The 24491-nt window shown below is 49.0% G+C and overlaps 6 protein-coding genes across 9 annotated transcripts; 4 read left to right on the top strand and 2 right to left on the bottom strand.

Annotated features, from left to right (window-relative positions):
* Positions 1–83: 83 nt before the first annotated feature.
* Positions 84–9569, bottom strand: LOC117578809 (oxysterol-binding protein-related protein 9). Of its 2 annotated transcripts, XM_034264558.1 has the most exons (15): positions 9152–9569; positions 7282–7410; positions 6759–6986; positions 6600–6677; positions 5003–5228; positions 4709–4832; positions 3076–3471; positions 2857–3008; positions 2699–2800; positions 2457–2631; positions 2258–2393; positions 2115–2201; positions 1419–1540; positions 1215–1320; positions 84–1151 (listed from the first exon to the last, which is right to left on the bottom strand). In XM_034264558.1, the coding sequence occupies exons 1-15, from the start codon at positions 9335–9337 to the stop codon at positions 1065–1067; spliced, it is 2334 nt and encodes a 777-aa protein (XP_034120449.1). In that variant the 5' UTR covers positions 9338–9569; the 3' UTR covers positions 84–1064. The 2 variants fall into 2 exon arrangements, with proteins under 2 accessions (XP_034120449.1, XP_034120450.1); XM_034264559.1 differs by lacking the exons at positions 4709–4832; positions 5003–5228; positions 6600–6677; ... (1 more) ...; positions 7282–7410; positions 9152–9569 and adding an exon at positions 3790–3839.
* Positions 3562–21062, top strand: LOC117578811 (FMRFamide-related peptides). 2 transcript variants are annotated; one of them, XM_034264562.1, is made up of 2 exons: positions 3562–3572; positions 19762–21062. In XM_034264562.1, exon 2 carries the CDS (start codon positions 19938–19940, stop codon positions 20673–20675), a length of 738 nt encoding a protein of 245 aa, XP_034120453.1. In that variant the 5' UTR covers positions 3562–3572; positions 19762–19937; the 3' UTR covers positions 20676–21062. The 2 variants fall into 2 exon arrangements, with proteins under 2 accessions (XP_034120453.1, XP_034120452.1); XM_034264561.1 differs by lacking the exon at positions 3562–3572 and adding an exon at positions 16655–16783 and having other exon boundaries at positions 19624–21062.
* On the top strand, positions 5560–6704 carry LOC117578813. The gene has a single exon (XM_034264563.1). It carries the CDS (start codon positions 5581–5583, stop codon positions 6580–6582), a length of 1002 nt encoding a protein of 333 aa, XP_034120454.1. The 5' UTR covers positions 5560–5580; the 3' UTR covers positions 6583–6704.
* LOC117578814 (elongation of very long chain fatty acids protein 7) lies at positions 7576–8945 on the top strand. The gene is made up of 5 exons (XM_034264564.1): positions 7576–7727; positions 7794–7908; positions 8080–8173; positions 8258–8504; positions 8583–8945. The coding sequence occupies exons 1-5, from the start codon at positions 7712–7714 to the stop codon at positions 8903–8905; spliced, it is 795 nt and encodes a 264-aa protein (XP_034120455.1). The 5' UTR covers positions 7576–7711; the 3' UTR covers positions 8906–8945.
* On the bottom strand, positions 10185–14200 carry LOC117578810 (putative fatty acyl-CoA reductase CG5065). The gene is made up of 6 exons (XM_034264560.1): positions 14105–14200; positions 12120–12298; positions 11915–12008; positions 11666–11829; positions 10550–11593; positions 10185–10485 (listed from the first exon to the last, which is right to left on the bottom strand). Exons 2-6 carry the CDS (start codon positions 12284–12286, stop codon positions 10401–10403), a joined length of 1554 nt encoding a protein of 517 aa, XP_034120451.1. The 5' UTR covers positions 12287–12298; positions 14105–14200; the 3' UTR covers positions 10185–10400.
* A 629-nt stretch (positions 21063–21691) lies between the features above and the next one.
* On the top strand, positions 21692–24406 carry LOC117592402 (electron transfer flavoprotein-ubiquinone oxidoreductase, mitochondrial). 2 transcript variants are annotated; one of them, XM_034286121.1, is made up of 6 exons: positions 21692–21813; positions 21933–22081; positions 22263–22489; positions 22559–23130; positions 23196–23645; positions 23705–24406. In XM_034286121.1, exons 2-6 carry the CDS (start codon positions 22054–22056, stop codon positions 24240–24242), a joined length of 1815 nt encoding a protein of 604 aa, XP_034142012.1. In that variant the 5' UTR covers positions 21692–21813; positions 21933–22053; the 3' UTR covers positions 24243–24406. The 2 variants fall into 2 exon arrangements, with proteins under 2 accessions (XP_034142012.1, XP_034142011.1); XM_034286120.1 differs by having other exon boundaries at positions 21708–21813; positions 21938–22081.
* The last annotated feature ends 85 nt before the right edge of the window (positions 24407–24491 follow it).

The following is a 24491-nucleotide window of genomic DNA, read 5'->3' as shown; positions in this document are numbered from 1 at the left end:
GTGGAGTATTCGGTAGCTTTGCAGTGGGTGTGGTGTTTGTAGGTCTTAGGAGAGTTGTAAATTAAAGGCAAGCTAGGATAATGCACTTGAGAAATGTAAGTTTAATTTAGTTTCATAATATTACTGTATAGTGGTGTATGTCTTTCGTTGGAGTGTTAGTTGCGGGCTGTTAGTAAAGCTTTATTCATCATTGTGACAATTGGAATTCGAAACATAATACTAGTAGAGGTTTGTGTCTGTTTATATATAATATAATCGTATTTGATTTAAGAACTATGCAAGTGGGACAACTCATTATCATTGTGCACTGTTTGTGGAGTGTGTGTTAGGTTGGGTTTTGGAAACAAGCGTTAGATGTAGCATCGATGCAGATACACGCATGCATGCATACATTCCTCTCAGTATTGTATTTCGTCTATAGCAGAGTCTTTTATTTCAAAAATAGAATTTCTATGCTTAATTCTCTATCGTTCGTAATCTACAGCATTTGATATATCCCACTATTGGTTTCATTTTCCGTTTCTGTTACTTTTAGTTAGTTTGTTAGTTATGTAAAAGGTTCATTGAATTGGTGTTCTTTGTTGTGCAGCTTACTGCGATTGCCTTTGAAACACACTAGTACTTAGGAAATAATAATTGTTAATTGTGTGTGTGTAGCGTGTAGTTAGTTTCTAGTGAGTGTCCGCCGCTCTCTCAAGTATCACTCAAGTATTGCAACCCGTTTCAGAAGAGCTCTGCTAGCTTTGCTATTCGATTGATTAATCCATGGAATGATTCTGCCTTGGATTATGCTTTTCTGTTTTCTGTTTTCCGCTTCTGGGCACATTTTTTATTTACAATTAATGAACAGACTCCGGTGAAGTCTGCTCCGACTTTCTGTTGCTTCATCATCGTTTCCTGCATATGTTACGTTGTATCGTCAGTGTTCAGGGGTTTGCGCACTTGTGGAAATTATACATATAGTTGAGGCTCGTTCTTGATATGAATCATATATGTAAATATATATGTATAAACATTTGTGGTGTTGCTCTTAATGTCTTCGCTGCCGCCTCCAGTTGCATGCATTATCTTCTGGACTCCTTCTCCTGCATGTATATGCGCTGACTCAGCGACTTGGCATAGATCCAGTTATCGCCCACGGGCTTGAAGTGCTGCACGAAAGGGATACACTCTGTCAGCGATTGGCCATAGGAATGGGAATTGGATTGGATTACCTTGTGCTCCCAGGCCAGATCGTATTCCTTGCGCACCTTGACCTGTTCGCGCTGCTGCTGTTCCACAACAAATTTGGCATTGGTGGCACGTTCAATGTCGTTGAACCTGTGGGAAGAACATTGACCGCAAAAAGAGAATAAAGATTATTTGGTGTCCGTATTGCGGGGTTAATTGATTGATTGGGATATTGGTGATCTGTTTACTTGAGTCCCGCTGTCACTTCCTTCCAAACGCGTCGCGATTCGTATGCATCCTGCTCAACGATTGGTCGAACTTGTTTCTTAAATATTGGTATGCGATTTACGTCAACGAATACTTCGGTTTTCTAGAAAATTCAAGAGGCACACAGACACGGGTCAGTCACTTGGCGGCGATCAACAGCAATACTCAGAGCAGCTCTAATACTCTAATACTCAACACACACACACAACATATAGAAGATGTCTAGCAACAGTTTTGAAATGTACAACAGTTTGGACAGACAGGCAGGAGTAGTAGTGGAGTAGTAGCTATACGAGCACGTGGTTAGATTAATATTGTAGTTGGACAGTGGGCAGTTGGTACAGAGTATTAATTTTCTAGATAAACAAAGTAAATACACAGGAAATGCACCCAAACTATTTAAGAGAAAAGCAGAAGAACCGTGAAAAGTAAGTAGAGAGGTACAGGTAACAGTTAGAGATGGCTGAGGGTTATGTAGAGTGTGTAGAGGATGTGGCTGCCAACTCGTGGGGTTGTTTCTTGCAGCAGTTTAGGCGCAGTGTAGGCATTAAGGGGGGATAAGTACATACATGTAAAAGGGTTTCAACGTTTACAAAAACATTATGAATAAGTACAGTAAATACACGACTACATAGACGACAACACACAGGCAACACAAGAGGCAGCGGTCAACTTACATTCTTATCGTGCCACTTGGCCTCCATCAGACCGCTCCACTCGCCGGCAATGGACACAAAGGGTTTCTTTTCGTTGGGCGCGTAAACCTGCGAATAACCTAATTCATTAAGTGCTCAAATTTAATAACAGGCAAACAGCAAACCTCAGCGGAGACCTTGTTGCGCTTTCCACCATAGAAGGGCTTCGTGAGGAACTCCACATTGGCATGGTAGCCCGACTGGGGACATTTGATTTCCACCGAGCCGCCCAGCTCAATCCAAGGCACCGTTAAAATAGATCTACGAAAGAGAATACTCTACGTTGAGGTAAAGTCAGAGCGGGGGAATGGGATAAGCACTTGCCTGCCGTAGCCATTGGGGAAGGTTACAATATACTCCTCGCTGCGGTCCACCAGGGTGACGACACCCTCGCCGATGTTGTGCACGCCTATAGAGAGGCCCAAGAACTTTGACTTGGTCCACACGTGGGCCGCAAAAGTAATTTTCTTATTATAATGCTCAGCATAGAAGGCCGAAACTGCAAAGAACAGAAGGCGGCACTCGCTTAAATGTTTATTCGTTTTGTAAGAAATTAATTTTCTTACTTGGCGGGTGGTGGGACACCTGCTCCGCTAAGAAGGTTAGTTGATTCCGACGGCACCAGGGCACTGGACCGTCGTGCACCTCGTTCGTGTCCTGAGCTTCGTCTAAAAGAGATTTGAATCAGTCAACAGAAGACCTTTCGGAGAAGCCTTCTACTTGCCAGGCAGATCCCAGTGACATTGAAAGACTTCACCCAATATGGGATTGTAGGGCTTCTTGGCCACCGCACTCTTGCGTCCGGCATGGTAGGCGCTCATATACCAGCGACAGACCTGGACAATGCGATCGCGTGGGTCGTCCAGCTCCGAGATTCTGTGGGATGTACGTCGCATCATTTAGTTTCTGTTACATCATTGCTTAAGGGTCGGCTTTAACTCACTTGATAAACAAATCGGGATGGGCAAAGTAGTCGGCATACATCTCCAGCAGGGAGCGACGCTCCAGGATGAACGTGGGCAGCACCACCTTGGTCAGGTCCATGCCAATCTTCACCTGCGACAACAGATGGGTGATCATCGAGCCGTGCGCCTCCATGCTGAGGTCAGTCTCCTCCTCCTCCTCGTACAGAGCATCGTAGTCGATGCCATTGTCGTAGCTGTCGCTGCGCGAACTCATCGAGGTCTTGGCCGACTTGGTGGCCCTGCTCGCCACCGCATCCCCATCCGCAGCGGTCTCCTCGATTTCCGGCAGTGTCCTGGCAACCGTCTCAGTCGGCGACCCAGTGGCCTCCCCATCGTGGGTGGGCGACGTGGGCTCCGCGAAGCCCCGCGTGGCGCTGCAAATTGAAGACGAATCAGAACTTGTTGATTAGGATTCAGACATCGCGCGGAGCGCTTGGGTATAAATAATGCGCTGACATAAATCCTCCAGCATGATGTCAGGGTTTGCGTCACTTGAGAGATGACAGCCTCCTCTCGCCTCTCATCCTCCCCCTCCCTCTTCTGTTGCTTGCTTCATTTACAATTTATAAAACGAAACACTTACAGCGACCCAGCCAGCCAGCAGAACACGCAAACATACACACACACACACACAGCTAAAGATTACTATAAATGTTGGCACATGCAGATGGGGGGGCTGGCTCTGCTCTCACCTTAGACTCACGCGTCGGACCCACTTCTTGAACATGGCGTGGGAGGGTAGGCTGAGGCGGCTGAGGCTGCTGCTGCTTCTTCTGCTGTCTCTGCTGTTTCAGCTTCAGTGCACCAAGCGGTTTACAGCCCCGCCGTGCATCCTCCTGAGCAGGCAACGAATAGTGTGGAAAACAAACGAAAGCGAAAGGCAGGAAAGCCGCTGCTAGTTTGTGCGTTGCCTAGGCCATTTCGGCCATTGCTAAAATAAAAACTATTGAAAATGCCCGTCGTTGAGAGGGTTAGGCGTACGGCTGTGCACTTCAACACGCGCTGCGAGCCGATGACGAACGCAAACTACAACTGACAGGACGATTATATGGACACAGTCACGGACACAGACACAAACAGAAGCAGACGAAGGCAACATCGGGCGACAAGCCACCACGAAAACGAAAACGAAGACGAAAGCTTTGGCCGCGTCAGCTGTGTGTCGCCACGAATGGGCCTCCTCTGTCGGTGGGCAGAAGTTCAGACAGGGTCGTCGGGGGAATTGTATTTCTTATTTACACGCGACTTGGACTAAATTACAGACTTCTCCGGAACTGCTGCAACTGCGACGAACTACCAAAGGGAAGGTGTCAAGCATTGCATTCTGCAGGGACCAGGCCCAGGCGCATGCGTCCGAAATGAAAGAGCAGCAGGAAGTGGTTGTGATGGTGGCTTGTGACGCGTGGGGCAAGAGGAGTAGCGGCATATGTCATATGAGAGGAGGAGGCAAGGCAATGCAAGGCAATAGTTCAATGGCAGACCAATGAGTGCGTAATTTGTGTACGCATCAAGTTAACCGGCTACCGCCACACAGCTTTGATCTCAGATGAATGACACTTCTTGTGGCTGTCAGTCGTCAGCAATTTCATTTCGGACTCTGCTTCTACTCACCAGCCAATCGGAGAGCTGCCCAGGCTGGTGAAGGGATCGTCGTAGGCATCGTAAAAGTCCTCTTCACCTTCGCTGCTCGAGTAGGAGGTCTCGGGCACAACCAGACCAAGGGGCGCTGTGGTGGCTGAATGGGAATGAAAATCGGAATTAGCAATAGACCGGCAATAGCAGCTGAGAATAGAACTCGAAGAGCAATCGAAAAGAGGCCCACTTGACCCTGAGCCCCAATTGCCCACCGAGATATTTTTCCAATGCTAAACAAATTTTGTGGCATTCCAGCCCTTGACCACTCACCGTTTTCCGTGATTGAATCATCCTCGTCGTCCCCTGGCTCGCCCTTGCCGGCCAGCACATCCTTTGGCAGCCCCATGCCACCGCCAACGATGGAGACGCCGCCACTGCCCGAAGAGGTGGTCGAGGGGGCCGTCTGGGGACCGTTGTATATGCCGTTGATGGGATGGGCCATGTTTTTGGCAATTTGTAGGCTAACAATCGAGTGCTTGATGTGATCCAGCATGGCCTGCAAACAGGGGAAAAAGAGTGTCGGCAGGATTTCCTTTTATTTATTTTATTTCTGCAGACAGGGCAGGCCAATCGATTCGCCTTCGCCAAAGTTTGGCAAGGAAATGAGAAGCGACTGTTGGTTGGACAGCTGGCTAGCAGACCGACACCGCCACTGTCAGCTGCTGGGCGGGTGACATTCTCCCAAGCTCGTGCATCTGGCCACAGGCCTAACCCTGAACTTGCATTTCAAATCGATGGGGATGTGGGTGGGTGGGTGCCTAGTGTGCCTTGCCTAGGCTCTCGTAAATTCGTAATTTGATTAAATTACAATAATTGTTGGTCTACAATTTTACACTTGAACAACCTAAATGGCCGAGGATTCGGACATTGAGCTGCTGGATCCGTTCAAGCACAGCATGGCTGAGGTCAGTGCCCGCGTCGAGGCCTACACGCGACGGCTCGAGGAGAAGGACGTGCGCCTCAAGATGGCCAGCCTCAATCTGCAGACAAGTTTCTGTGCGCTGAACTTCGATATGATTGGCATTCGGCAGGACATGGTGAAGTTGGAGCGACAGCAGGAGCGGCACCAGCAGCTGCAAAGGGATCTCATGGCGCGCCTGGAGCCGAATGCCATTATAGTGGCAAATGGTTTCGCGAAGGCGGAGTCAAAGCAGCGCCCAGCATCGGAAGGCAATGACGAAATCGTTTTTATTCGATTTGGACCAAGCAAGTGCCCATTTGAGAACTGTCAGCGTCAAGTGGACAGTCAGCTGCTCCTGCTGCACTACCTCTTCGACCATGAGCAGGACGGTGCGGGCTTTCAGCAGGTGCACCGCTTGATCAAGGGCCAACGCGCGGTGTTGTCGTTTCAGCCAGCGAGCTGCAAATTTGGTGCTAACCAGGTGCTGGGGCTGCTGGCCTATTGCGGGACGGTGGAACAGCAGTTCGTAAAACAGAAGGGGCCGCAGCGCCGGGCGGTCTACAACAGCTTCCTGCCGCAACAGCACTCGCACCTGGAGAGCGACGTGCCCGTTGTGGTGCTCATTTGCAGAACGAAGCCCAGTGCCATGCTGTCAGACACGCGGCGGACGGATCACATGGATCACATTTTCGTGATCTGGCTGGTCACGCCGGACCTCAGGCGCCAGCTGAATGCCACGCTGTACTTGAGCGGTCGCGATGCCGCTGTCAGGGCCTGCAGTGTGATCCGCGTGCGGCGTGCCAACCGCAGCCAGAACACGCACTGCTTCATGCCACTGGACACCAACTACTGGCGACTGACGTATGCCGAAGTGCGAAGGCTCTCAAACGACTTTCGTGACGAGCTACACCTGGAGATCGGCGTCACAGAGGCAGCGCCGCATACGTAACTTAATTTCCTACTTACACTGGCGTTGTCTTCAAGCGCTTTGCATTTGGCCTGCTCCTCGGGGTCGCTCAGTTCCGCAATGCGCTTCTCCAGCAACTGCAAAAAAACAGACGTTAAATTACATAATTCGTTGGCATTACGTGGAAAACGCTGCAGGGGGGAGGGAGGACAACTCACGTTTGTCTGCTCTATCATCAGCTGAAGGTAGGCATCCGCTTCGGAAACGCGGCGTGCTAGCAGCTCCAGATGGTTGGGCCGTTTGCCGCCGTGACCCGACTCCTTGGTGTAGCCGCCAGCAATGTAGAAGGCGCTCTGACTGTCCCACAGACGTGAGCGGTTCGCGTGGCGTCGTATTGTGTCCTCCAAACGCCTCACCCACTGCTCCCGCTCCTCGCTGTGACGCGCCTGCATACACATACACCAGAGACAGAGAGAGAAAAAGAGAGGGAAAAGAAAAGTTTTATCGTTACAAAGCGCCAAGAATGTGAGGACAGGTCGAGTCGAAGAACTCACACTCTTTCGAGTTGTGTAATCGAATGCATATGTACATTCGCACTTCCCATTCAAGAAACTGACTGGAGTAGGATCAAGGGTCACATTCGCCTTATGCAAATATGTTTACAACGAGTAGTTTTAGCTAATTTATGCACACACGTGACGGGTAGTGAGCGAGTGAATGACTGATTGACTATTGACTTGCCTGGAAATGAAATGTCTTGTGATCTACGGTTATCGTAAAGGTGTTATCCTCCTGATCATCGATGCCGATGAGGGCGTCCTTGAGTCGCACACAGCCGCGTCGTACGCCCTTCATCATCTTCTCCTTGGACTGGAAGCAGAGAAATGCGTTGAAATTTGGGTAAGCTCATTAAACAGAGTCCCCCCGTCCAGTACTTTGTTCGGGATTGCGTCAAAGGTGAGTGCGGTGATTCCGAAATTAATGAATTCAAATCAATGCTACTGTGGAATTAAAAATAATGTGCTGCGGAAGGGAGCCGCTTAGATGTACGCCAGCAGTCGGAGGAAATAGAACGTGCAATCGGTGATATCTCTGTCTATATAGCTGCGGCAGGATCTCAAGGAGCGCATTTGTGGCTGTGAAGCATAACCCTACACATAAACGATCAACAATGGAAGCGGCAACAAGTGAGCGCCAATAAGCACACAGGACTAGGAACCATCCAAGCTCCCATCTAATCTGTTGCATTCCAGGTACAAGTGCCAGTGTGGCGATGGATATGAAACATCCTTGGATGGTGGCAGAACCATGGTTCATGGTCACCATACTGGGACTATATATGTACTTCGTTACTTCGGTGGGTCCACTGTAAGTCTGCCAATGCTAATGCTTATGCGTCCCGTTTGCATTTCAAGTCACTGAACCACGCTGAACCTCTGGCAGAAATTAATTTATGCGATTCCAGTGTGCCTGCGAAACAATTATGCAAGAGCCAGTTGGATGTGCGCCAATACAATCCAATCCGTTGTCCACTTTCAGATTTATGCAATTCCGCAAGCCCTACGAGCTCAAAAAGCTGATCATAGGCCACAATGTGATGCAGGTGCTCTCCTGCATCTACGTCCTTAGAGAGGTGAGTGAGTGACAGAACGAGTGGGCTCTCTACTCTCTACTCTTGTGTGTGTGTGTGTGTTTGTTTTCGTTGCATCCTTCACAGGTCTTCTATCTGTCAGACAACTCCATATGGATGTTCTGGAAATGCCGCGACCTGGGCAGCAGCCCTGAAATGGTGAAGCGCTACTTTCAGCTGTCATACTTCCTCTTTTGGGTGAAGATGTCGGAGCTCTTGGAGACGGTTATCTTTGTGCTGCGCAAGAAGCAGAATCAAGTATCGAATCTGCACATATTCCATCACTTTTCCACCCTGACACTGATCTACATGCTCATACACTACAACCAGAATGGTAATGTCAAGGAACTTGATCTGCCCATCCAGTGATCCAAAAGCTTTTTTTATCCAATCCATTTGGCTTCGTCAACAGGTGTTGCCGCTTACTACGTCGTATTCCTCAACTCCGTTGTGCACATCATCATGTACTCGTATTACTTAGTCACAGCGGTGGCCGATAAGAAAGTTATCCGCGCCCTCACGCCCATCAAGAAGTCCATCACTGTGATTCAAATGATGCAGTTTTGCCTAATACTGACCCAGGTGGGGTTCCAGACTGTTATTTGCGGCATCTCGAAGGTAGTCTTAGTCTACTTTACGTTTGTTATCACGGTCATGTTGTATGGCTTTTACGACTTTTATACGAGAGCCTACCAGAGCCCGCCGAAGGGCAAGGGCCACGCTTCTGTGGAGTAAATAGATAAGTTTGAACAATACATGCGAACCAACAAGTTGATGTGCCTTTGATGTACATATATCCAAATGCAGATAAGATAATAGTTCTGGGCAATTTGGTTTGCTTTCCATCGTTTCGTGATTTTGGTTAGGGAGTGGAGTCGGCGGAGGCTCAGCCGTGATGGGTTTAGAAATGTTATTGGCATGCTATTATTCATCATCCAGGTGACATACAACGCTCGCGCTATCTGTGGCACACACACTCACCGTGTAGTAGGAGAGCAGGCCCGCATTCTCGTCCAGCACGAAGAAGCGGTACTGCCAGCCCTTCATCACATTCGTCCATTTGCTCAGGGTGCCCTCCAGTGTGCCGGCGCTGGCGCCAGCGCTAGCTCCAGCTCCGGGTCCAGCTCCGAAACCCGTGCTGGGCCCACTCGAAGGAGTGCTGGCCATTTTTACAGCGGCTGCAGTCTCAGTATCTGCAGCCTGAGCCAGAGCTCGTCCCTCTTCCACCTCCACGACTGCCTTGCCTGGACCTTTGCGTGCCGCTGGCGCTCGCGCCAACCAATTGGAGAACCTTTGGCTCTTGGATAAATGATGCTAAGCTGATGACGCAATATTCCTCCTTGCACTTTTCCCGGTCAAATCATTTTTTTTTTGCAAAACAAAGCATTAGAGCCAGTGTGACCACGAAATTATCGATAATATATACCGTCAGGGCCTCGCAAATATTACGAAATATACGATTTCAATTTCAAAATATACCGTAAAATATACCGATGAAAAATAACTTATTTATTTAAATAGTCGCTAAAGCGAATAAGATGGTCTCACGACGATAAATCCGCATTGACCGAGTACTTCAGTTTGATGATGGGTCTGTCGATATTTTCTTGAATAGAGTATGTTCGGTGTTTCTGTCGATATTTGTTGACGAGTGTTGCTATCGATGGTTGTTGATGAGGGCGGGCAATGTTCTTATAATTTAAACAATATGATGCTTAGTTATTAAGTGTGGTCGTGTGTAAGAGTTTAATAAATTGTATAGTAGTGAGATGTCATTTAATGCATTGATGTGTAAGTGGAGGTGTATGCTCTTTTGCATAGAACAACAAATTTGATGCTAAAACAATCAGCTGTTGGCAATTTTTGTAGCATGTTATTTCGAGAATTCAGAGGATTTATTTCTGCAGACAAGTTGGCAGCACTGCCTTTGATTCAAAATTGAGCAAAAGCCGCGAAAGTTTAAGCGGCAAAGGTTTTTGTTTTGTAACGACCAACAATTGGCGGTGAAGACTTGTTTCCATTTATAAGTACATAAACCAACGTTTTATTTGCTGCATTTCCAATCAATTACATTCCCGATCAACAGCACCAACTAAAAACTAAAACACTTAAACACTTAGGAGCTAAGAAGAAAACATATGAAGTGCGGTTTGGTTGGAGAAGGGCACGAATTTTGGTCTCAAGCACTTAACTTAGCTAAAAACAAATCCCATGCGGGTGCAGCTGACGCCTATGTGGCAAAGAGGCACCTGTAGAGCATGTAGAGGATGCCAAAGAGCCAGATGCCCTTGTAGACCTTGTCCACCACCCACATGCTGAAAGATCGAGAAAGATTGAGGTAAGTGGATCATTCTCTTTGCAATTCCAAGGTACACTTACACTTTCATGTGACGACGGGCGGCTGGAATGGACTCGTCCGACTCCTTCAGGATGAGGCGACGGGCGCAGAGCACGCAGTTGGTAAAGTAATCAATCAGATCGAGTTCGATCTTCTCTATTACATATGTTTTGCGCTCCCTGTTGTTCATCAGCTTCCGCAGCTTCACAGCCTCCGAATTGTCAAAGTTCCAGACGTTGTTCGCATAATACTCGAACACCTCGAAGCCCTTGAAGATGCGATTCTGGACACGGCAGAGGACGGGCGGGTAGCGCAGCAGCCAGAGCAGGGCGTCCACGAAGAGGGCCGGCATCCATTGGAAGAGGATCATGCAGATGTAGTGCACCCAGTAGTTGGACTTCATGGATCCTCCCGGGTACCAGGCCACGCCATTCAGCGGCACCTTGTTCTCGATGACCCAGCGGCCGAGCTCAATGATCTCTGCCCAGGACACCTTGATGTCGTTCGAGGAGGTCATGTGGGCCACGCGGTTCGTGGTGTCGGTGCCCGCCGTGATGTTCCTCCAGCTGGCCACCAGAATGCCATTCACGGCCACGTCGACGGGCAGGAAGTCTCCGTAGCCCGAGGATTTGCAGTACATGGTGCGGATGACGCCCTTGCCAGCGCCGATGAGCAGACCCGTTGGCCCGTTGATGTTGTCTGTCCAGCCGGGAATGGGCTCCTTCCAGATGGGAATTACGATCGAGGGGCGCAGAATGACGGCTGGCAGCTCGTCGAACTTCTCCACCACCAGTGCCTCGGCCAGGGACTTGGTGTAGGCATACGTGTTGGGTATGTCGCCCAGGATCTTCTTCTCAATGGTGGCCACCTCGTCGTCGGACAGCCACTCGCAGGCCTGCATCACCTTGTGTGGGTCTGCGGGCGGATCGTAGGGCTTCTCGTACAGCGTCTTCACGTGCAGGTGGCAGTAGGCCGTCGAGCAGTAGGCGAAGAACTCGAGTTGCTTCAGGCTGCCAGCCAGCTCCAGCATGTACTTGGTGCCGCGCGTGTTCATGAACACAGCACTGCGCAGCGGCTCATCGAAGCTGGATTGAGGAGGATTAGATTTGGGGTTTAGTCATGGAGCCCAGCGAGGGGCTACGCTCTGGTCTACTCACCGCACTGTGGCCGCACAGTGGTACACGATGGACACTTCCTCGCGCAGCGTAGCCAGATCCTGCTCGGAGATGCCCAGGCCGGGCAGGAGGACATCGCCCGCAATGGCCACCACCTGCTGCAGGATGCGCTCCTCGCCGCGTTGCTGCTTCACCTGGTCAAAGAGCTGGAAAAGACACACACGAACATATGCAACGTGGGATTATGAAGGTAAATGAGGCAATGAATTTTCATAATTTCCCGATGCTTACCACATTCTGGAATATATCCTTGATGCGCTCCTGCGGATCCTTGCCCTTCTTGGGCCGAATGAGCAGATAAATGTGTTTCAGTTCGCCACACGAGCTGCGGTAATTAATAATTGTGCATCATAAGCAACGATTAAGATTAATTGAGGTGCGCCGTGCGAGGCCACAGCAACACCCTGCGACCTTTCGACCCCCACCACCCACTCACCGTAGTAACTTCTCGACCAGCACCTTGCCCAGGAAACCAGTGCCCCCTGTGATGAACAGACTGCGGCCCTTGAAGCACTCTGCAATGCGATCCACTTCGTTCTCATCCACATCGCCTATGGTCGCCAGGTCATCCTTCTCGTAGACAAACTTCGGTTTGGCGGTCATCTCTCTGTCTGTCTGTCATATATGGAAATGGATGGAAGCCTCGTCACGTAATTGTCACATCATCAGCAATAGCACTAGCAATAGCGATGGCAATAGCCACAGCCAAGTGCACTTTTAATTTCATTTGATCTTGGTCATAAAGTTGTCCAGGCCAGTTACGATTATGTGGCAACAACCAGTCTGACTCGGACTCGGTCGCCAGGCGACAAACGCAGAGCAGAAACACGCTGCCACTCCGCTGGCCACACTCCGTTGGCGTTGTCCCCAATCCGTGCAGAGAGTGCCCATCGAGTGGGCAAGCGAACCGACAGACACCGATTTTGAGTTACGGCTCTTGGGCGATTGCCACATCTAAGGCGCATGCCACAACGCTTGCTGATATGAGCCATGAGCTTGCCTGCCACTGCGCTCGAGCGGACACGAAAACCTGCCCTGGGCGCCATCTCTGGCGTTGTTGTGTCCTTCAAGTTGTTGTTTCCAACGTCAGTCCGATCGAAAGCCGTTACTCCACTGACACATTGACCCACAACAGCAACAGCAGCAGCAGCAGCAGCATGCGGCAATTGGACTTAACGTACTCGGACCCTGGACCCGCCCTGTGTGATATTATCACAATAATCTGCCGCAATGAGCAATGATAAATGGGATAACTAATAATGCGAAACGCCTACCCATCACCGCTCCAATTGCTACTGAAACTTGACACTGAAGCTCGTACTCGCACTTGGCCATACAAAACGAAAACGAAAACGAAAACGAAACTTGGCTTTAATTTGAGATCTACTTTTTTATGGCCAGGCTACACAACGTTTGATGCAATTCTGTAAGCGACTTGAATGTCTTGGAGCCCCCAAATAAAAGGCGTTAATGGCTGTAGCATTGGCAGAGCGACAACGACAGTGGCACAAGAATGGAAAAGCCCCCCGGGGCCCAGGCCAAGATCAAAACAATTAAGCTGCAGACCATGCATATAATTCCGCTATAAACGAACGCGAGTTTCGAAAGTGAAGCCCAAATTCCAGACTGGGCTGAGAGGAGGGCTGGCTGGAGGCTGGTTAGCCAGCGATTGGCAGACCAGATTAGACGTGTTGCCCGTCTCGTTGACCCACTTGTCTCGCGTTACTCGTTGTAGCAATTATTGCAATTTCAGATCTACAATCTGTTTGCCATCATCGGAACTTTCCAAAGGGCAGGCTCTACCGTAAAACGTTTCCATCTTTTGCATCTGAGTCAGGCATACCAATGTGCCAGTCATGATGCCAAGTCTAGTGGCGGGGATCTACCATTTAGTGCAGTGGTTATTGCTGGTGCAGCCATTGCAGTCAACAGCTGCAGCCGCTTGAGCAGAATGTCAGTCACATGAGGGGGTACTCGAAGTGGCACTGCGATTTCAGGAGTTGCAGCCAGGAGTCTGCCTAGTCGCAGCCAAGAAACAGTTTCGTAAGAGCCGAAAAATGCTTTCTGCTCCGCGTGTGTTTCTTTTCTTGTGGCCACGCTTGGGCAACCAGTTTTTATTTGGCCTGAACAGAGATGTCAACGATGCGATAAATAAACAAGGAGTGGAAAACTCAACTTATTGGCTAATTGAATTTAAAGTTTAATGGGTTTTCTTTCACATCAAAAGAGCTAAAACTAAGCCAAGGACATTGCTCATAGATTTATGATTCTACACATTGAACCAACAATGTTCACGCGCCTTTGAACTTTTCCTAAACGTTATGCAGAATTGTAAAAAACAAATTAATTAATCAGCCGATGAATGGATGACAATTATTATTAAATACACAACTATTAAAGCAAGAAACAGTTGACACAAACCCTTTGGCCCGACAAGAAATACACACAGATAGATTCAGTTACGGATGCGGATACTTCTTCTGGGTGTTGAGGTTGACCTGCACACACCGAATGCTAAACACAAACTGATCAGATCTGGCTGCCGCATTCACAGAAAGAGTCGTGCACTCGACACAAACTTAATAGAAAATAAAACGAAAACAACTTTGGGCCAAACTATACGTTTGTATGAAGCTAGTTAAAGCACAGACACACAGAGCCACACACAGATGGAGATGGCGATGGAGGGGCCACAGAGATCTACAGAAACTAGCCAGGCACACAGGCAAACCCAGAAGAGAGCCACACAGAGAGAGGGAGAGCAGAGCATGTAGTATGCAAAGAGCGCGCAATGAGAGAGCGTACTTCCCCCTGAGCTGTGCCGCTCCACTGTGCAGCAGCGCCAACAGTCAACGGTCAGAGGTTTCGACTACTGTGCGGCGTTTTCTCACCTGTCTCTGACTCTGCTCCAAGAAAACGGTCAAGCTGTTTAGCTGTGCAGCGGCTGTATTTTGCATTGGATGCTCTCATCCGGCATGCCATGCACTCAGAACATGATGAAACTGCTGTGCCAAGCGCTGGTTGCGCATACGCAGTGTGTGTGTGTGCTCCCCTCCGTATAGGGAAATCTACTGCGGCCGCTTTAGCTACTGAGTCCGAACCAATTTTGACACGGCCCGATCCGATCCGACCCGGTCCGCTCCGGCTTTATGGCCCGCATAAATCTCCATTGCGCTGCCCATTAATTAGACAGAGTTTGTTAGTTACAGTTGTTGGGCAAATGTGCGGCATTCGGCACACAGTCATAAATTAACTTCGTTGGATTGGAGCTACGGAGTGGATTGGACAGACAGAAGAGCAGACGAAAATTTGACAATGGCATTGACATCGAAATATCATCGCGGTGTGGCTTTGGTTTTATTTTTAGCCAGGGCTAATCAAAAACTGAACGAAAGCCTCTCCGAAGCATTAGTTACCCTTGCAGATGGACACAAGAAGATGGCAACAGCAGTTGGCAGTTGTCCCGTCTATAAATTGAAGAATTAGCTGAATTTGCATTGAACAAAAGCCCAGCACTGTATCGTTTCGGTTGTCAAGCCGCACTGGGATAGTGGCTCAAAGGCGGAGTTGTTTAACAGTTGCTTTGCATACAATTGATTCAAAGTCGACCTCAGCTCAACTCTTCGTCTGGAGTCAGCATCTTGGCCAGTAACTGGGCGACTGGTCAAGACTTGGTCAAGAAACCGCATTGAACTTGAGTTGATTTTTACGATCGTCGTTTTTGTTTCCTCTCCCAGTGACTTTGGTTTCGTTTTCCGCAGCTATTTATGCAAATGAAGCCATCAGCATAGGCAGCGATAAGTGTCCAAACGGGTTTCTATTGATTTTGGGCGATCGTAAAGTGAGAATCCGACAGGCAGATACACAACAATGACAATGGACCCGACACATTTATGCTCCATCATGCGTACTGGACAAAGTCATTGATAAAACGGGCATAGTAAAACGAATGAAATGAACAGACACAGAGACAGAGAGAGACGCAGCCACACACAGACTTGTCTTCAAAACTTTGGCCTTTCAAAGTGTGGCCGTAATTACAGACTTCCGCCTTTGAACAGTTTCGCAGCCCCACCCAAAAGGCTGGGCCTGGTACAAGGACAGACAGGGGGACTTGGGGACGTGGGCATGAAGGATGCCTGCCACAGGCGCCACAACGTATCCCGTTACACGGCCATAAAGCTCCATAAACGATGCGACCGAGGGCAAATTATAACGCATACGGACACGTAGACGATCCACTCGCCGATGGCTAATTGGACATGCCAGGCCAGGCAAGGCGAGGCTGCGCTGCCCCTGCCCCTGCCCCTGCTCCTGCTCCTGCTCCTACCCTTGCTGTTTGCTGCTGGTCCTTCTGGAAGCTGCCTTAAACTTAAAAGTGGGCGTAACATAACAATTGTGGGCGATTTGCATACAATTTGGAGCTCCGGTGGCCAGCAAACTGGCGACAAAATGTTGCTACGTCATTCTGGTTTTTTTGCCGTTGCTGCTGCCACTGAATGTTGAATGAAGTACACCAATAAGCCAACACGCCACGGCACACACAATGCTGTGGCCGGCCAGTGCCTTTGTCTGTCTGACAGCACTCAGTCCACTGCGGGGTATGGGGAGGATGCACGACAGTCATGACAAACATATCAGAGCGAGGGCAGACCACAGACCACAGGCGGACAATGTCAAGGTCTCCCTCCCCCAGCGCTGTTGTCGCAGGTAATCTGCATTTAACCAGTCAAAAAAGTTCTATTCATACTGCCAACAGATATCCCAGAAGAGCATGCAGTTCCCATTCTAACGAATTCCCATTCCGCTTCCAAAAGCTGAGCCTGCCGCCGTTCGGGCAACATGTTGCTGCAACACTTGTTGCTTGCGCCCACACTCACCAGCAGCAGGCAGCAGCAGCAGCAGCAGCACTCGCCCATGGTTTCCCACAAAGGACTCCATATAAAACAGGATGTTTTGCCAAACATGGGCACAGAATCGTTTCACATTCGCCCGGGCAACAAGTGTGTGTTTGTGTGTGAGAGTTTGTGGCACCAAGAGTCGAGGACGAGCGGAAAACCATTTCCAGTTTCTAGTCCTCCAGAGACAGCCAAAAGAAAGGTGGGTAGCCCATGGCCGTAGCCTCATTACTGTGAAATTTGAAATGAATTGCAACACAAAAGGCGTTGCGGGGGCAGGGGCTAATTGCACAAAATCTATTGAACATGAAGACATGCAACAGGAACAGATTTCGAGTCCGTGTCATTAATAAGCCAATTAATTGAAGCAAATTCAGTTGCATCTGGGCTTCGACAAATAAATATACAATTTACAATCTCAGATAAATTCTTTCTAGAAGAAATCTCGAGTGGCTGTTATTTTTTTAATTAGTCCAAATATCAGTGCATTTTTTATAGTTTTTAGAAGTAATGAAAAGTACCTTAAAGTCTACAAAATCGTTCACATGGATAAGAGCCTTTGAGTGTAGTTTCAGATTCCGAAATTTGCTCATTAAGGGTTCAACTGAATTATTTATAATAAGTAGGCTTATTTTATTTTGTTCAGATTGACATGTAGCCACTAAACGCAACCCACTGAGTTCCAAATATACATTTAATATCCACTCAGAATAATTTTTGCTAATTACCCAGTCAAAACGTACAGCAGCCAACTATAATTTCATTTCTCGAACTTTGTGGGGATTTTCATTTGTGTGGGGACCAACGTGTGCAGCACCTCCCACCCATGAAGGGACAGGAGAGAGAGGGGTCTAGTGTGCATCCACACACTCCCGCTGCCCACTCCCGCTCCCCAATACGGGATACACGATACACGATACAGGGAATCAAATAGTCAGCATCCTCAAGCGTCGTTTTGGTTAATGAAAGCAAATTGAAATATTTATGACTGCACTTTGGTGGCATGTTAAGGGGCAAGGGACACGGCAGACAGTCGCAGGTGAAGCCGCAGAGCGTCCCTAGATTTTCATTTGCATTCACACTTCTGCCACAGAAGGTTTACATATGTAGCACACACTCGTGTCCTCGACGTACATGAAAGGGTGCTGGATGTACCATATAAATGTGCTGACAGCGGCCAGAGAGCTCTCTGTTCCACAGTTTTTGATTTACGAGTATCTGTGGCAGTGGCTCATCTTATAGCAGCTCATCTCGCCTTGTCTCAACTCACATCTTATCCGGACAAGCGGAATGGCCCGCGAGAATCATTTGTCTTGGCACTTGTCCCACCTGACAAATGTTTTTTAAATGCTCCCAGAAGCAGGACGACTGGGCCGTGCTGTCGCAGGAGCCACTTCAAAGGTATCCCATGTCTCATATACACGTGTATAGCTCTCATTTGCCATGCAAATCAGGTTACACCTGTCCCAAAAAAGCAAAGTCTCATCCAACATATCGATGGCTAAGCAAATTAACGAGCGCGTTATTGATATGCCAACAGCAACCAGCAACCAGCAACCAGCATCCATCTGTTTCACGATTTTGCGATAGGAATGAGGAGATCACACACAAGGCACACACTTTTAGCTCATATTTATGAATTTTAAATGCACATTTCGGCATCGCAAATCAATCAGACATTTGGCAATTGCCGACTGCCTACCCACTTCACAATCGTTGACTCCTGCCTTTTGGAGTGCCTGTCTGTCTGTCTGTCTGTCTGTCTGTCTGTCTGTCCAGAAGTGCGTCATGTCATTGCTTGCAACACATTTGGCCATTCGGTGTTCATAAATGAAGTGATGCCTGTCTTACTGGCGGCTTGCTGTTGGTTTATTGCAAGCTGGACCCTTGAGCTCGAACCCCCAATGTTGCAATCTCAAAACCACAGCGAGAGATCGTTGCACTTGCAGTTGGCCATTGCCCGTGGCCATTGTTGAGGTGTGAACAGCTATTAATTGGTCAAATTTGTATTCAAATTTTGGCTGTGAGACTGCCTGAATGCCAGCCCTGATTGAGCGCTCAGCTCAAAGTTAAGCATGTACTGAGACGCAGACACAAACTCCGACAAAATGTATGTTAATGCTCAGTCGGCTTTGGTTGCGAAGTCCGCCGCTCATCAGCCAAGTTGGAGGTCAAGTTTTTTCGTTGTTCTGTGACAAGTTTTCTACTTTAAAATTTCGGTCTACCCACAAAACAGAGCAATCAAAATCTCAGAGTCACCGAGTCACCGAGTCACCGAGTCACAGAGAGAAGTCTTTTGGCAGAGTGTTAACTTGGCCCCCTGGCTGGCCAAAGGTTTCACGTGTGCGGCGTCTGCTCATCATCGTCATGATGATGTGGAAGGGTCTTTGCCTTTGCCATGCACATGCATCCACACAACACCTTCCCGGATCGGTTGGCCATAAGCAGAAGGGGGTAACAGCCACAGCCACACGCACAGGAACCATCGTAATAACACCGAGCCCTGAGCACCGTCACCGTCACCATATCCAAAAGCCATAATCATTTGCATCTCTAATGGGCTGTGCTGTGGCATCCTCCGGACGTCATACATCAACACCCCCATCCAAACCCACTGGCAATCCCTGTGGTTAGCGCCTTTTGTCTTGGCCAACAAGTGTTAATGCCTGTACGCCCGCAGCCTCATCCACTTCGGCTGATGTTTCGGTTATGTGCCAATGTGGGGGGCGGGTTCGTGCTCGGTCTCCTATTGCTGCGCTGTGCTGTGGCTTTAATGTGGTTGGTTAACTTTTAACAGGCAGTTGTTGTCCAGCCATAAATATTATGATGGTTAATTAGCGGGACACTTTGCCTGCAGTTGGGGGAAGCTGTAGATGAAGACATCTTCTGGCCACGCTGCTGTTGGCCCCCGTAAGTAAGATGAACGTTCGGCCGCCGGCGTTAATGTGATTAAAAGTTGCAGTAGATAATCCGCGATGGCATCTTGGCTGGCCAGCTCTTAGTTATTAATTAATCTCGATTCTTTCTTTGTTCGACTTTCAGATAGGATGGGCATCGCCCTGATGTTCCTGCTGGCGCTCTACCAGATGCAGTCGGCCATCCACAGCGAGATCATTGAGTCGCCCAGCTTCGGTGCGAATGCCCTGCTCGAGTCGGACACGGATGCGGATCAGGGGGAAGTCCTGCCAGAAGCGGGAGAACAAACGGAGCTGGAGTTCCGGTACCCCATCTCGGCCATTGGCATCGACTATGCCAGGAATTCGGTGATTCTGCGCTTCCAGAAGCACGGCCGCAGGCAGCGCCTTAAGTTCGATCCGGAGCTGGAGGCCAAGCGCAGGTCCCTGCAGGACAACTTCATGCACTTCGGCAAGCGGCAGGTGGAGCAGATGCCGCCAGCAGAGAGCTATGGCTCCGATGGGGAAGGGGGTGTGGGGAAACGGTCCGGCATGGATCGCTATGGTCGCGATCCGAAGCAGGATTTCATGCGATTCGGCAGGGATCCGAAACAGGACTTTATGCGTTTCGGCCGGGACCCCAAGGAGGACTTTATGCGATTTGGCAGGACTCCCTCGGACTTCATGCGATTCGGCAGGACACCCTCGGACTTTATGCGGTTTGGCAGGACTCCCTCGGACTTTATGCGGTTTGGCAGGACACCCTCGGACTTTATGCGGTTTGGCAGGACTCCCTCGGACTTCATGCGCTTCGGACGTAGTCCTCAAGAGGAGCTGCGCACTCCCAAGCAGGACTTTATGCGTTTCGGCCGGCCAGACAACTTCATGCGTTTCGGACGCTCTGCATCTGCCCCGCCAGAGTTTGAGCGCTATGGGAAAATGGACTCGAACTTTATGCGCTTTGGCAAGAGCGTCAATCAGGCTGTGCCGCCCGCTGCAGCTGCTAACGAGTCGAATCAGACAAAGACGCAGACGTCCAGCAACCAGCCGGGCGAACGGAGTCCCGTGGACAAGGCCATGACCATTCTGTTCAGGAAAGAGGAGCAGCAGCAGCAGCAGCAGGAGCAGTTGAAGAGCGGACAGGCAGCGCACAACTTGGAGGATGGGAGCGTGGAACAGGAACAGTTCTACGCCCAATAGATGGACATAGTACCCCTTCATAAGTTTGGCTCCATGTAAATATTAACTGACAAGACGCGGCTCTCTCGGAATGTAATGATAATGATAATGATATGGAATGTAATGAAATTAAGGAAAATACTCAAAATACGTATAGCCTTGTCCCCTCTTCCCTCGTCAAACACTTGATAAATGCCTAGGGTGTGAATTTTTAATGGGGCTGGATTAAAAATTCACCACGCTTTGATCTGATCAAATTAAAAGTTGACACTCCCCACACCTACATACTACCTATAAATACACACCTAATCGAGTATACATATATGTATTAGTTTAGTTTGAAATGCATTGAAATGTTGTGAACAAGTCCTTTTCGAATCAAAATAAAGAAATGTCAATGATAAATGTCAATGTGTTCAGTGAAAGTAGAAAAGGCGGCAAAGAGCACAACACAAAATCGTTCGTTCTGCTTTAAATTTGTTGTCACATTTCCTTTTTTAAAGAATCTGGCAGCGCTGCGCCACTTGTTGATAGAGATGGAAGTTAGTCACGAGAGAGAGGGAGGGCCTCACCTGTTTTGGATATAACATTCGTTGTGTTGTTGTCGCCCACATACAATAATTTGACTTTTTTTGTCTAAACCTTATTTTATAAGCAATGCAATTAAAGGGAGTCCGTAAAAATACGCAATTTGGTAGAAAATGTAATCATTAATAGGATAAAATTATGTGCTTAGTGCTGTGGGTCATAGCTAGCTAGCAATGTTTAGCCGAATATCAAAATCGAGAATTTTGAATTCCGACCAACAAGCAACACCCATTGTCGACCAGGTGGTTATTTCTAACGAAAACCATATTACTTGGAGAATGTTTTGGCATTTCAGATGAAAGATATCGTTACCATATCGTTTATTTGTAACTAAAATGGAAGAATGGGTCTTCAAGAACTGTTTACAAACATTATTATTTTCAGCGGTTTAACTCCAGCTGCTCACCTGTTTAAATACGGGGGGGCTAAGTGGGTTAAGTTCGATTTATTTTCCAGACTGATAATTCTTGATAAGAGTTCGCTTCTTTGCTACTCTTTTATTGCCAAAATTCGAACAATAGATTCAAAACTCGAACCTGCTACCTGAAGTGGATTGGCGCATTAATCAACGGTAAACATAGTGCATGCGAACTTTAGCCCTGGCACCTACGTCACTCTCCCCATAGAGGGTCTAAAGTCCAACCTGTTGCATCGCTCTGATCTTAATCTTCTCTCTTGTGTATGTTTTGGAAAAGTGTAAATAAAGCTATTTACATATATATATCCGGGAAGCCGCATAGGATAGTGAGTGGCTGCCTTTTCCACGCCATAGAAACCATTGCAAGTGGCCGCCAAAAGAAAAGAAAGGAACATGTCGGCGTTGCTGAAAATGAACAGAGGTGAGTGGGGAACACTGCCACTTGGCAGTCTCTTTTGCTCGACAACAATTTCGTGGATTACATAACCGAATTGATGATCAGGCAATTGCAAGAGACAGAGACAGAGTCTGTGGTCAGTTCTTATCAGGCCATGGAATTTTCCCCTCATCACAGTGGTTGATTCTTGTCTCCTCCCGACCAGTTCAAAGGCTCTTCACCCCCGCCCTGGTGCGCAGCGTGTCAGAAGCCGCCAAGTACCCGAGGATTACCACACACTACACCCTGAATCCCCGCGAGAAGGATGGACGGTGGAAGGAGGTCGACATGGAGCGCTGCATCGAGGAGGTGGATATTGTCATTGTTGGCGGCGGACCTGCGGGCATGTCGGCAGCCATTCGTGCCAAGCAGCTGGCTGCTGAGAAGGATCAGGTGAGGAGCAGATTGAACATCAGCAGATGGATATGGTGACCAATATGTATACATTTCTTATACCTGTAGGAAATTCGCGTCTGCGTTGTGGAGAAGGCAGCGGAAGTGGGTGGACACATACTCTCTGGAGCTGTTGTGGATCCCATCTCGCTGAACGAACTAATACCCGACTGGCAGGAGCAGGGCGCCCCGCTCAACACGCCCGTGAGCAAGGACACCTTCTCCTTCCTCACCTCCTCGGGTCGCATCTCCATACCCATCTTCAAGGGCTGGCCAATGGATAACCACGGGAACTATGTGGTGCGCCTCGGCCACCTTGTAAAATGGCTTGGTGATCAGGCCGAAGCCATGGGTGTGGAGATCTATCCTGGCTGTGCCGCGTCCGAGGTGCTCTTCCACGAGGACGGCAGCGTCAAGGGCATTGCCACCAACGATGTGGGCATCGCCAAGAGTGGAGCGCCGAAGGACACCTTTGCCCGCGGCATGGAGCTGCATGCGAAGACCACCATCTTCGCCGAGGGCTGCCGCGGCCACCTCACCAAGCAGGTTATGCAAAAGTTTGGCTTGAACGAGGGCAGCGAGCCACAGGCCTATGGAATCGGTCTGAAAGAAGTCTGGGAGATCGCCCCCGAGAAGCACCAGTGAGTCTCTGCCTTATAAGCATGAAAATAAACGTATCTTATATTAATTTTATACCCGATTTCAGGCCCGGTTTGGTGGAGCACACCATTGGCTGGCCCTTGGATCGATTCACCTATGGTGGATCTTTCTTGTATCACCTGAACGAGCCCACACCCACGATAGCTGTGGGCTTTGTGGTCGGCCTGAACTACAAGAATCCCTATCTGAGTCCGTTCCAGGAGTTCCAGCGGTTCAAGACGCATGCCAAGGTACGCGATATATTCGAGGGTGCCACCCGTATTGCTTACGGAGCGCGTGCCATCAACGAGGGAGGCTACCAGAGCTTACCCCAGAAGCTATCCTTCCCCGGCGGCTGCCTGGTGGGCTGCAGTGCTGGTTTCCTGAATGTGCCCCGCATCAAGGGCTCCCACTATGCCATGAAGAGTGGCATGCTGGCGGCGGAGAGCGCCCTAGAGGCCATCAATGCCGACTCCCAGTCCACAGCTGGCGTTGAGCCCACAACCTACGCAGATAAGTGAGTGGAAAGGATTAATTTTAAAAGGAAATTTATATAATCAAACTCACTGAATGCAGAATCAAGGATTCATTTGTGTGGAAGGATCTATACAAGGTGCGTAATGTGCATCCCTCGTTCCACAATCCGTTGGGCCTGTACGGCGGACTCGTGTTGAGTGGCTTCTCCATTTTCATGGGCGGCCGCGAGCCCTGGACCCTGAAGCACGGACCCCAGGATCACGAATCGCTGCAGCTGGCGAGTGCCTGTGAACCCATTGTCTACCCCAAGCCCGACGGCAAGGTTTCCTTCGACCTGCTTTCATCGGTGGCCCTGACCGGCACCAATCACGAGGGCGACCAACCGGCACATCTCACGCTGAAGGATGACCGCATTCCCGTCGATCACAACTTGGCGCTGTACGAGGGTCCCGAGCAGCGCTTCTGTCCCGCCGGCGTGTACGAGTACGTGCCCAACGAGGAGGGCGGCAACATGAAGCTGCAGATAAACGCTCAGAACTGCATCCACTGCAAAACCTGTGATATCAAGGATCCCAAACAGAACATCAACTGGGTGGTGCCCGAGGGTGGCGGCGGCCCCGCCTACAATGGCATGTGAATGTCCATCATCGATACTGATTGAGATTGAGATTGGGAAACCGGTTTCCTGTACCGCAATTGCATTTGACTAGTTTTATAAAATTGAAAATTCGAGAACATTATTTGGAATTTAAGCTGAAAAGTTGCAATAAATTGTAAATTAAAGATAAAAGTGAAAAGTCAGTTGCCAAAAAGGTTTTATTTCAAATTTTCAACTATCGTTTTTGTTTGGTTTCTGTTTTTTGTTTTCTTTGTTCTTTGTTGTTTC

This window comes from Drosophila guanche, unplaced genomic scaffold (genome assembly GCF_900245975.1).
Source record: "Drosophila guanche unplaced genomic scaffold, DGUA_6, whole genome shotgun sequence".
Classification (NCBI taxonomy): Eukaryota; Metazoa; Arthropoda; class Insecta; order Diptera; family Drosophilidae; genus Drosophila; species Drosophila guanche.
Note: the sequence above shows the minus strand (reverse complement) of the source record. Positions and strands in the feature narration are given on the sequence as shown.